The 12,409-nt window shown below is 42.0% G+C and overlaps 1 protein-coding gene across 2 annotated transcripts in view; it reads left to right on the top strand.

The window, feature by feature from the left end:
* Positions 1-4,784, top strand: part of LOC106804878 — an 11,751-nt gene extending 6,967 nt beyond the window's left edge. For both annotated transcript variants that reach the window (XM_014806258.1, XM_014806257.1), the window contains exons 3-5: positions 227-322; positions 559-1,121; positions 1,437-4,784. In XM_014806258.1, coding sequence (XP_014661744.1) covers positions 227-322; positions 559-1,121; positions 1,437-1,598 — 821 coding nt within the window. In that variant the 3' untranslated portion in view covers positions 1,599-4,784. The remainder of the gene's footprint in view (positions 1-226; positions 323-558; positions 1,122-1,436) is intronic.
* Positions 4,785-12,409: the final 7,625 nt, after the last annotated feature.

The following is a 12,409-nucleotide window of genomic DNA, read 5'->3' as shown; positions in this document are numbered from 1 at the left end:
TCTATATTTTACACTTCCTGCTATCTCTATATCCTATCTACACTCTATATTATACACTCCTATATCTCTATATCCTATCTACACTCTATATTATACACTCCTATATCTCTATATCCTATCTACACTCTCTATATTATACACTCCTATATCTCTATATCCTATCTACACTCTCTATATTATACACTCCTGGTAATGTGTGTAGCTTTAAATTTCTGCAATCCTGCAGGTATCAAAGATTTGGTTCACGTTTCCGATGCTGAAGCAATCACAGTGGGCCATGGCAATTTGAAGTCTAGCACAACTTCTCCAACTATTGAAGAACGTAAGTGACCTTAAAGAAATGAAAATGTAAAATAAAATTAGTACTAATGCGAGGGCATGCATTGGCCTTAGCCTATGCCATCTCGGGTTTCACGAATCAACAGGCAGGCATAAAATTGGATTCAGTTCACGTAAAATGTTAATGAAACAGCAAAGTCGCATGCACATTCAGTTTTTTCTTCACAGTGATGTAAGGCAAATAGCCGTTACGAACACATTGATCTGTGTTTATTTCAGCATTGGAGCAGTCGAGGTTAAGCACTGATAGCCTAGTGAGACAACAGGGATTGCTACCGGCATCAGAATCTGACGAAATGGCCGCAATGGCAATGCCGAATATTAGCAGAGAGGCTGAGCCGCAGGATCTGGGCACGGCGGAGAACTGGGAAGGCTCGGACAGCGACTCAGACGAAGACTGCTACTGGCCGTCGCCTCTGGTTAACCTGAGGTCACCGATAAACATTCTAGCGCCGATGTTCTGGTGCACAGACAATCGGAAGGTGCTTGAGGACTTTCTGGACAAGAAGATGAAGAGAGACGTTCAGAAGTCGGACGCAGTTGCGAGTGGAATGAGCGTTTCCGTCGCGGCGCAGCAGTCGTGTGCCGCTGCTGCTGCAGCCGGAGGCGAGGCGGCATCCTGTGACGTTAGCATGCTGAGCGAGGCACGCTGTTTCTCGATCGTGCTCAGCCCTGCTGCTATCGACACAATGAAAGAGCTGAGAGACTTTGAGATGACGGAGTTGGCTGCGTTAACAAGTCGGCTGGCGTTCAGCAAAGAAGACCGTACAAATCTCGAGCAGGTAGGAACTGGGTGTAGTGTAAGCATGCAGCTAAAACAAAGACCTGGCATGTTTACTTCACATGAAATGTGTATCTACAGAAATTTATAATACTAGAAGTTTGTTTGAAAAAGGGTGAGAGAGAGAGAATGAACAATAGGCTTGATAATGCTGCTGTCATTACACACACGAGTGCACGCACATAGGTATACATATATACATAGACATTATTGATTATAAGTTGTCATATATAGGTACATTAGATGTTATTGCTAGTCGTGCAAAAGTAGACATTGCAGAATGATGACAACAACAATCTTCGTTATTGTTTTGCAGCTGCAGAATATGTACTCAGTGCCATGTTTCGTGAAGCACTGTCTGCAATCTATGCAGCTGTCAGTATGGGACGTGATGGAGGCACTTAACCATAGTCTGGTGGGAAGAGAGGATATTGCTGCTGCATTCTCTACCCTGGTGGCCAGCGCAGCCCAACAGTGAAAAGAAATGCTAACAATCCGAGACCCTACGATAGTATATGGACGTCCACCGATTGGAGACTGCGCCACTTTAGTAGGTTACGTGTTGGAGATTTCTACAACTGATGAAAGTTGTACTTACAAGTCGAATATTAATATTTTATTCCACCATGTGCTGTAGAAGGTTTGAATTCTAGCAATGGTTCTTCGAGATAAAAACCAAATCTTACCTCAATATTAATTTGTATCAACAATTGATTTAACAAGAACACTATAGCATCACTTGTCTATATTGTCAGTTCAAATCCTTGACTATGCTGATGCTACATTAGCAGCACATTCAGTTGTAAAACGATTGAGTGTGCATGTGTGGGAAATCCTACTGGTGCCATTTGGTGCCTAAAAAGAATTAATACTAAAGACAGTCTGGGATTAATCTTTATACAGTGTGGGAATGTAATTCTATGGTTCGATGTATTGTATTCATGCATGTTTCTGCAACCTTAATGCTTAGTAAGGTCCAGTTTAGGTAGAATTTGAATTTATAACCTTTGACAAAACTGTTGATGTTATGCTAGGACACCTAGTTATAGAGTACACGTTAAATATAATGTACTTATTGAATGTCATTGTATGTTTACAGTAGGAAGCAAGACTTACATTAGATTATTGTCTGATTACACAACAGGAAATGTGTGCGTGCGTGCGTGCGTGGGTGCGTGCGTGCGTGCACGCGCCTGCGCGTGAGTGCTTGCATGCTGGCGTGCATGAATCCATGCTTGCATGCGTACGTACAGGCGTGCGCGGACGCCCGCACGCACGCACGCACGCACGTACGTACGTACGTATGTATGTATGTATGTATGTACATATTACTAAGGGTAGTTTTGAAAATATCTTTAACTGAATATCTCATAACATCAGGTTAGAATCTCTGACTGTGCTCGGGGTTATTTTTATATCAATTTAAATTTTATAAAATACAGAGAAACAAGCATGCCTTCTATACATTACCTACATACGAGTAACCTATATGTGTTGCAAAAAATGGTTATTGCATCCGAAGATCGGAAGCCATATACTGGGAAAGTCTGTACTTTTTGCACGAATACCTGTGGCACATGAAACAAAAATTTAAATCTTGTCTGATATGCTACATGTGCTTAGTGTTGATGACTTTAGATTAACAAGATTGTAATTAGATTACACAGTTATTTGGTAAAGATCTCGTTATCTAATTAATCGATGTTGTGATTTGATGTCCTATGCTCGTTTATAGAGGAGGTAACTGTAGCAAGACTTTGACCATATATGTACTTGTTTGACAGGAAACAGACTTATTTAGTGATGCTTCTTAAGTTTCTCATATTGAATTCTATTCAGAATATATTTAATATGTGTGTGTGTAGATGTAAAACTAATGAATGCAGGCTAATGTATATTTTTAGCAGCTTCCTATTTTACAATAATATTATGTGCAAAATTCATGTAGGTAATTATTTTGGTAGCAGAGTCTTTGTTTGCTAGACTGGCAGGTCTTAAAATTGTGACAGTCCAATAGAGAAATGTGTAGCAGAATCACTGTTATTTATAGCGGACTAACTATAATTGATTTCTATGTCCCCATGTATACGTCTTTTACCTAATGTGACTTACAATAAACCGCGATATATATATATATATGTTAAAAATAATGAATTCATTGGCATAGAGTTGAATAAGCAGAGAGGGTGATGTACAACTAAAATCCCAAATTTGCGTGTAAATCCACGGTATATGTATAGAATGCAGAATCACAATGTTAGACCATAACTATCTTTTGCAGTTGCGAGAATTTGCGAGCACACTGTTTTGATAACGAACTTATATATTTACTAAATCAATAATCGTGTAGACAAAATGCACGAGCTTTGCGTTCAATCTCAGACGTCAGCTTCTGCTAATTGTACTGTGAAATGTACTACCATAATGCTATTACCGTTGTGCTATACGTGAGTTGGTACCATGAATACGTGTGCTGTTTACATGCATACTATCTATTTATATTAAATTTGTGCGGGCTATCACTCGGGGGGGAAAAAAATATTTTGAAAACCCAGGCAATTTCAGGGATAGTGCAAAAATGTGCCGTTGATTCTGTGCTTACGTTTACAGTTAATTGGCGTCGAATGTTTAATTAAAAACTTATTTAGTACTTAGCGTGGCATCGCGCACAGTCGCGTTACTACGGCTGGTTACCGAGCGGAGCATGGTGACTATTTTCAATGTTGACAATTGTCGTGTACAGTGTGACGCACCTAGGTTGCCATCATGCCGTTAGAACGGCTGTAGTCGTGTTAGAGATGACAGTTGTAAAGCGGGGAATACGTGTGTATGGACTAGATTAATCGACTCTTAGAACGTGTGGTAGAGCTCGCTGGGTGTGTCTTTGAGTAAGACGCTTTGAGTAGTCTCACTTGAATGTACCGTTTTCGTGAGAATTTGTTCTTGCTAAATGAAAGAGGGGATTTGTTTAGTAATATCGTGGCTCTTTGTGGAATTTTCGTGGGAAGTAATCTCTGGTCCACGCAGATCGTTCTGTGTGAATTATAAGGTCTGATTGGTGTGAAGGTATGAGCAATGCAGTGGTGAGATTAAATAGGGAGTCGCAGTGAGAGTTTGCATGCACGGGAGAAGCATGTATGTAACGTTTAGCGTTAAGGTTTTCTAATATGTTATCACTTTAATTGAATGTTTACAACCGTTAGGAGAACAGGGTATTTTGTAGGAGTTTATCACGTATCATATTATATATACACACACATATATATATTTACTATACTATTTGTCCACACATATAGTCGAAGTGTGTGATTGACTTCAGAAATATAGGTAGCATATAGGTAGCATTCTATTTTACTGAGAAATTTACCCAGCTTTGATGTTCTGATATCTTTTTCTCTGGTAGTCGTGTCTGACATGACCCTCTTTCATGTAGATTAGTTATGTTTTTTTTTCAAAAATCCTCTGTAACTCACAGGCTTAGCAGCAATGCAATTCATTTGCAAGCAATTAATCTTTAAACCTATATCTACCGATAGATGTTTGATTGCCAATTTAATAATTCCTTTTCCTTAATGTCAAATATCGGAAATTTACTATGGTATGATTCGTACGTGTACAGGTAGATATTAAATAGAAGTGAAATAATTATTTGTGAAAAGTTAAATGGCTTGTAAGTGATTCATTTATTTGTATTTTCGATGGGATTACGTTTAGACAGTCACTGAACGTCGATGACGACGACGATTAGAACGTGCAACAACAACGCAGTTAATTTGCATACATGTCTGAAATACGTTTACCTTTGCACAAGTTAGAAAATATTTTAGCAAAGAATTAACGGAGATTCGAACCCCAATTTCATAGATGAAAGTCTAGAGATCCAACTAGATGTACTAACGAAACACTCGTGTTGAGCCAGGTTGTTTTACATAGATACATATACGCACATTACGGACGCGACAATTACTCACTTCCTTACTCCCCTCTCGCGGATGGTATCGCCCACGACCAGCCGAGCATGGGAAAACTTGCAGCAAATCGGCTGCATTTCGGCTCCAACTTTTTCACTTCCTGAGGCACAAAATGTTAATTTGCGCCTATAAATAACACGGCGTACGCGTGCGTGTACCATACCAGCGTCGTGTGCGCCGGTCAAACGTTGTCGTGTATGTTGGACTAATGAGACTACTAAACGCGTAGCCGTCACTTTTCTGCTCTTTGGGGGGGGGCTGATGAAAAAGTTTTCGAAGCGAAACACGGCTTGTGCCTGCGAAGGTTTTCTCGCTAGCTACTTGCCTGCGTGGGCCGCTACTATCGCGAGAGGGGCAGTTAAGGAAGTGAGGAGATTGGGAAGGTGGACGGTGATGAGAACTAGCGGAGACGTGGAGCAGTATATAGGAATTACTACTAGTATATAGATATAGGTGGCTTAATTTGCTCTCTCCCTCCTCTCTGGCTTTGACATTTTGACATCTCGGCACAATAGAACCGCAGATTCACGAAAAGCCGTGTTGTAAAACGTAAAGTCACGAACACGGAGCCTGCGAGCCGAACAGTCTGCCCTCTCGGTATTAATTTCCTTCTCCTCTATAAGCTCTCTCCCTCTATTTCTCTCCCTTCTCTATGGTCATCTTCATCCTTCCCTCGTCTCTCTCCCTCTATCCCTTCGTATGTCTCTCTCCCTCTCCCTCATGTGTCTCATCTCCTTTTCTCCCTTTCTAATTTTCTTCTTTCTTACTGCACTTTGACATTTAATGCTCTTTGACATCCTCGCCACAAGAAACTCACAGATTCTCACGGATAACTTTCTGTGTTGTAAACAACAGTAGTACGAACTCACGGAGCGCGCACAGTGCTCCCAGGTATTAATCTTCCTCACTTTCTCTCTTCTCTTATTCTCTCCCCCTCTCCCCTTTCTTCCCTCTAGTCTCTTCTCTTTCTTGCCATTTTTTCTCTCTTTCTCGGGCGCTATTATTTATTATATATATATATCATATATATATATATATATATTATATAATTTATCTTCGCTCTCTCTCCTTCTCTCGTCTCTCTCTCTTCTCGCTCTCTTCTCTCTTTCTCTCTCTCTCTCTCCATCTCTCTCTCTCTCTCTCTCTCTCTCTCTCTCTCTTTCTCTTTCTCTCTCTCTCTTCTCTCCTCTCTCTCTCTACTCTCTATATATATATAGTAATAGATAATATCACTCTATCCACCCGTTTCGCCTCGTTAATCACTCCATTACTCTTCCTGCTTCCCATTTACTTCTCATCCTCTTTCTGAGTTTTTCTACCCCTTCCGCTCTTCTCCTGCGCCTCCCTTTGTCCTCAATCCTTGTTCTTGCGTTCTCCTCTTCTCCATCCTCTCTGGCTTCTCTCCCTTCTCTGGCTTTATCTGCCCTCCTCTCTGGCTGGGTTCTCTGCCTTTCTCTCTGGCTTATCCCTCTCCTCTTCTCTGCTGTTCCTCTCTTCTCCTTGCTTCTCTGGCTTGTATATGTCTCCTCCCTGACTCACTCTTCTCTGGCTTCCTTGTTTCCTCCTCTCTGCTCCCTCACTCCTTCCATTGGTCTCTCTTCTATCCTCTCTTTCTACCACTTCCCTTCTCCTCTTCTACACACCCTGCTCTCACCAATTAACTGACACGGGTAAAATAATTTATTGGTAAGTCCAAAGATTTAGTAAGCAATGGTTTTATTTTTCTCAAGCTAGTATAAGTATCATTAGCAAATATACAAATCATCCTCAACAGGCTACTGACAGTTACACTATATTTCATTCTAATTAATAGCATTTAAGAGGAGGACATTGGTTTGACAAAATGAGAGGTACTATTTCAATGTGGCAGTCAAATATTGCTATTTTATTATGTATTTGACTAAGCCACCTCACACAACATGAAACTCAAGAATATTGTGCACAGGATGATTGGAAATGACAGTTCACGTGTCACAGGCCTTAGCGTAAGTCTTCAGAATGCGTGTAGTGATAGCACGAGGCTAGGTAATGACAGTCATGTCATTATTCATTCCTCCGGCGACATAGAAGTGCGTATTTCTCACGTATGCGATTGCAACTCATAAAGATGACCAGCTTTAACCTCATAATGTGTAGGAAAGTCTGCAGGTGTAATTAAGTAACGTAAGTAAGTAACGCTAAACCTACAAAGCACGAGTTTTAAACAATCTGACAACCATGACGCACACTTGGCAATTATTAGAATAATAGAAGATGAAGAAGAATAATCAAATGAAACTTGTTGCCACGGTTGCAATTGCCACGCAATCTAAGTTTATCTTTGTGATGTAGCATGGTTTTGAAGACGACAATAAAATGTTGTTGCATTTAATATAGAATTGCATATATATAGTATATTATTGCGAAGTGACAGATAGTTTAATGGCAGTTTACATGAAGTAACACAGACTAGTGAAGGTAGTATAACTGTTTGTAAAAAGCTGGTTAGTTCTGTTTATATTACGATATAAATATCTACTTCTACATGTTCTAGTCTTTTTGGTAATAGGATAGATGTTGAATTCTAAGACATTACACGGAATGGAATGTGGGTAGATTATTTATTCTATTGCGAGGTAGTAATAAGTTTACAATGGGTAGAGGTTCTAATCTAGACAAGACTTATATGTTAACTGCCAACCAGGGTTGTCGACAGATAACCCATCAATATGGTTTACTATTTTAATACGTAAAATAACTTCTCGTTTTACAACACCTTGACATCATTATTCGATTTCGCTATAAAAAAAAAAATGAAAGAAGAGACACTTGTATTTTCAAGCTCAATCATAAGTTTACAAAGCAGTCACACATCGGCACTCCACACAACTCCCATGTATTTACAGTTGCACACCAGTGTTGCCATCTACAGTCCATCAACGAGATTAGCAACCTCCAGCTTCTCAAATTCTCTCTTCCTGGTTTTTACGTTACGTATATGTGATTGCTGGAAAGCACGAAAACAAATTACATTAGCGAAGTTCTGGATTCCTCCTTTCTTTCTTCGCTTCACTTACTCAAATAGGACATCTGTAATGGCAACTGCATAACTAAGGGAATCACTAACATTACATCAAATACACATCAACTAGTTCATGACGTAGTGAGCGTAGCGAGTGAGTGGCGTATCCTTAGTGATGATATCGTAAATTTAATCTATCGCGGATGTGATCTTCCGTGCAAAGCAAGAAGAGCGAGTGCATTGTGCGTGCGTGCATGTGAGATGGTACTTACAGTCCATGTGTTTTTAGAAGTATAGCTGCTGGCGGTCAGACAGGAGAAGACAGAAGGCATTAGGTCTGAAAGGTCTCCCTGAGCGAAGGCACACGCAGCCACCCTCTACGATGTGTCGGCTTCCACCTCCAGCACCTCCTTCTGCTGCTGCATTTGCCACACCTGTCCGCCACACAAACACACATCAACCGTTATTTAGCCTGATTGAGTAAAAAGACCGAAAGCACGAAGGAAGACCATTGTGACTGTAGTCATTCGTCGCTAAATTCATGGTTGCAATATAAATATCCTAAAATATCAAGTTGAAATCTCAAACATATAGCTCAAAGGTGTGCCTTTCCTTACTCTTTCTCTGCCACCCTCTTACCTTCTCCTCCCTGTGTCACCTCTCCTTCGCCTCACACTTCCCCTTACTTTCTTCTTTCTGTGTCGCCTCTCCTTCTCTCTGAGATCTTACCTTTTTCTTCCTATCTCGCTTGTCCTTATTCTATTTCCCCTTTACCATCTCCTCTGTGTGTCACCTCTCCTTATCCTATCTCTCCCCCTTATCCTCTCTCTTCTCCTTTATCTTTGCCTCTCTGTGTCATCTCCACTTCTCCTCTCTCTCCCACTTTACCTTCTTCTCCTTGTATCTCCTGTCCTTCTCCTCCCGTCTCCGCATCTCGACAAGCTCGGCATTGCACAGTTCTAGGAAGGCCTTCTGCTGCGCGCCCATCGCCGCTAGTTTCTTTTCCTCCATCACCTGCAGCAACGCCTGCTCCAGGGTCTTCCCCATTAGTACCTTCAGTATTGGCATCACCTCCACGTCAAAGTCGAACAGCTGCCGGCAATAGAGTGAGAAGGAGAAGGCTGAAGAATCAGAAAACGTCTCACACCAACAATCAAATTCCTATCGCAGCGGGTGCAAGCTGGGATCAGGTGGAGATCGGGTGGCCCGTAGTCGGAAACAGGATCGGTCTCTACATTATAATAATGCTGAACGTCAACTTTGTTACCATAGACTGTTGATGGAAACATGGTGAAGTTACGAAGTTTCTTGTACGTTAAAAAGTTAACGTCGAGATTAATGTTAAGACCTAAGATCCGGGCAACAACCCCAGAATGCATCTCGCCCTGCATTTTTCTTCGGCTTAAACTCGAATGCCGTAGCTAGGCTCCCTCATCTTCTCACAGCAGTACCTCAAACTTCTTTAGCCAGAATCTGAAACCACTGCCGCGACTGCATCACCCGATTTAACTCTGTGCCCTTCCCATGCATTCAGTGTCATATACGCGCACTGACCCGTCTTATGTAAAAAGTCTTGATTAGAAGTAATTTGCCTCGATGACAACGATGCCCTCGTCCGAAGGAGATCTTTGCTGCGGTGAAGCTCTGACCTGCTGCGGTGCCATAAGAACTTCGACTAAACCTGAGGGCAATGCTTGCCTTGCCCCCATTGATACAAAACTAAAACTAGACCCGCCCCCACACCTTCCGGCGACAATCGCTGCATCTGCATCCGTTCGCACATGCTCGCGCTGCACTCACGTCACCGTAGTAGATCTGTGTCGCGGCGTTGACTCCCGTCTTTGCGGGCATGAACAGCGGGAAGGCGGCACGGTTGAGGAATGGGTCGGTCTGGCACTGCGCGTCCGCCTCCTCCACCCTGTCCCCGAGTTCCTCCAGGTAGAGCTCCATCTGCACATCCTAGATGCGCGAGCAAACATAGCGCGTTAGAAACTAACTGTTTCACCCAAGCAATTGCTACCAGAGAAGGCATTTCTGATTGCGGAAAAGGACAAAGGTAGCCTTTATAAAAACGTTGCAACTGTATAAAGACTCCTTGAAAGAAACATCAAAAGTGTCCTTTATACAAAGGTAACCGATTCTACGTAGGTGGTTTTACTGTATAACTGCTTGCGTCCGTGAACACATGGGCTGAGTGTTAACCGACCAGTAGCACTATTAAAATGATTAATAGTACACACATTAGTACCTGCAAAGAGCTTCCTGGTGGCTATACCTGTCATGCAGCCTATCGCCGTATTGCGCACTGTTGGTAGCCATGACGGCAGGGATGCTGCGTGGAATGCTATCCAGCTACATGTGCGTCCGTGCGTGCATGCCTGTTTTGTGATGTGTCAGTGTATTGTAGACATTATAAATGATCATAAGCCGAAAAGTAGCCATTTCTTAATTTCCCGTTTACAAATATTCCACTACGCCCTCCTGAATCTGTCTTCGGCATCTATCCGTAGTGACGCGATTTCTCTGCTGTGAGATCATACCAAGAGTAGATAATACAAGAGCAGTTAAGGCCGCCGCACACCAGCCGATTTTACAAACGATGAAGCGATGAAGCGATGAAGCGATGAAGCGATGAAGCGATGAAGCGATGAAGCGATGAAGCGATGAAGCGATGAAGCGATGTAGGTGTGCGGCGGCCTTAAAATCGGCTCATCGGCTCATCGGCTCATCTGGTTCAAAATCAAACATGTTTGATTTGGAACGATCACCCGATAAAAATAAAATCGTCTACAAATGAACGCGCACACCTACCCGATATCGGCTGATTTCTATCGGACCGATCAAATCGCGTGAAAAATCGGCTGGTGTGCGGCCGCCTTTAGGAGCGTTCACACTGGCGCGAATTAGCGGGCTGCAAAACCCGGTTTTTGCAGCCCGCTCGAAAAACTGAGCTTTTTACAAGTGTGAACGCAATTAGCTCACTAAATCGCGCTCAAAATAGCGCGCTGCAAAGAACACTTCAGACTGCACTAATTTGGAATCAGCGCGCTTATTTGCACCGCGGCGTGATATTTGCACCGCGGCGTGATATTTGCACCGCGGCGATTAGCGAGATATTCGCCTGTGTGAACAACGACACAATTAGCTCACTATTATCTCCGCTATTAGCGGGCTGAGCAGCGCGGTTTTTCTTATGTGTGAACGCGCCTTGCGGTTTTTCTTGTGTGTGAGAAATAGCTCTTGCAGTCATGTTTCGCTGGAAACTCACGCACACATCAGTGGAACGCGTGGCACCCGCAAACACAGACTCAAAGTGCCACTATAATATATTATATAATAATATGGAATGTCTCTATAAACACACCGCACTCTCGCTAGGCGGCGAATAGTGGTTAGTAGTTCGGGGTTCATGTGCTCACTATTCTAACATTTCTACAAGCGAAAACTACCTGCACGGTTAATTTGTTGTGAATAATTACATTATAAGAGTATCAAGGACAAGAGCTGGGGTTAGGGTTATAATATTTATATTATCAGGGTAATTAGGGTTAAGATTATATAAGAGTACGAGTGTAAGCAAACCCTAAACATGTCCGCAAACTAAGGAGAAAAGGTGACGTTAATAGTTAATATGCTGACATTTACTACCGTTGCCTTACCCATATTGTATATCTACATACGATATCACCGTGAAATTACACAAGGAGAAAAGACATCTGCCGTGGCATGCCTCAACGGTTATTTTCAGATCTGGTTGTCCTGTCGGGCAACAAGAAGCAATTTTTACTTGTGCGAATTTTTATTTTACTTGTCCAGCATTTACTTGCAATCTAAGAGCCGTTAAGGTTCCTGTTTGGTACTGTGCATATCATATTACCAGGAGTGTATAATATAGATATCTATATTATATAAATAGATGTCGCAATGTCAGATATGCAGGATCACAGTGAACCTGCTACTGTGACGCAGTGATGCGATTGATTAAGTATAACTGTATAATGTGATTTAATTAAGTATTTTGTTTTGAAGCTATGCTGGATTGTGTAGCTACCTTATTGATGCAGATTTTATGTAAAAACGAGATTGCTGTATATATCAATAATATCATGTATATATATATATTATAGTTTTCTTGTGCTGCCCCGGGAGGGGAGGGAGGCTCCCATTGTTAAAGGTACTAGGGGACGTGCCGCTGGACAGGGTATATTTTCCGAACATCATTATTGGCACAGGGTATATTTTCTGAACATCATTATTAGCTTCGTCTACACGACGAACCTTAACTCGGGTTAGCGATTATGTAGCGTCTACACGACA

This window comes from Priapulus caudatus, unplaced genomic scaffold (assembly GCF_000485595.1).
Source record: "Priapulus caudatus unplaced genomic scaffold, Priapulus_caudatus-5.0.1 Scaffold91, whole genome shotgun sequence".
Classification (NCBI taxonomy): domain Eukaryota; kingdom Metazoa; phylum Priapulida; class Priapulimorpha; order Priapulimorphida; family Priapulidae; genus Priapulus; species Priapulus caudatus.
This window is presented reverse-complemented; position numbering and strand designations above follow the sequence as displayed.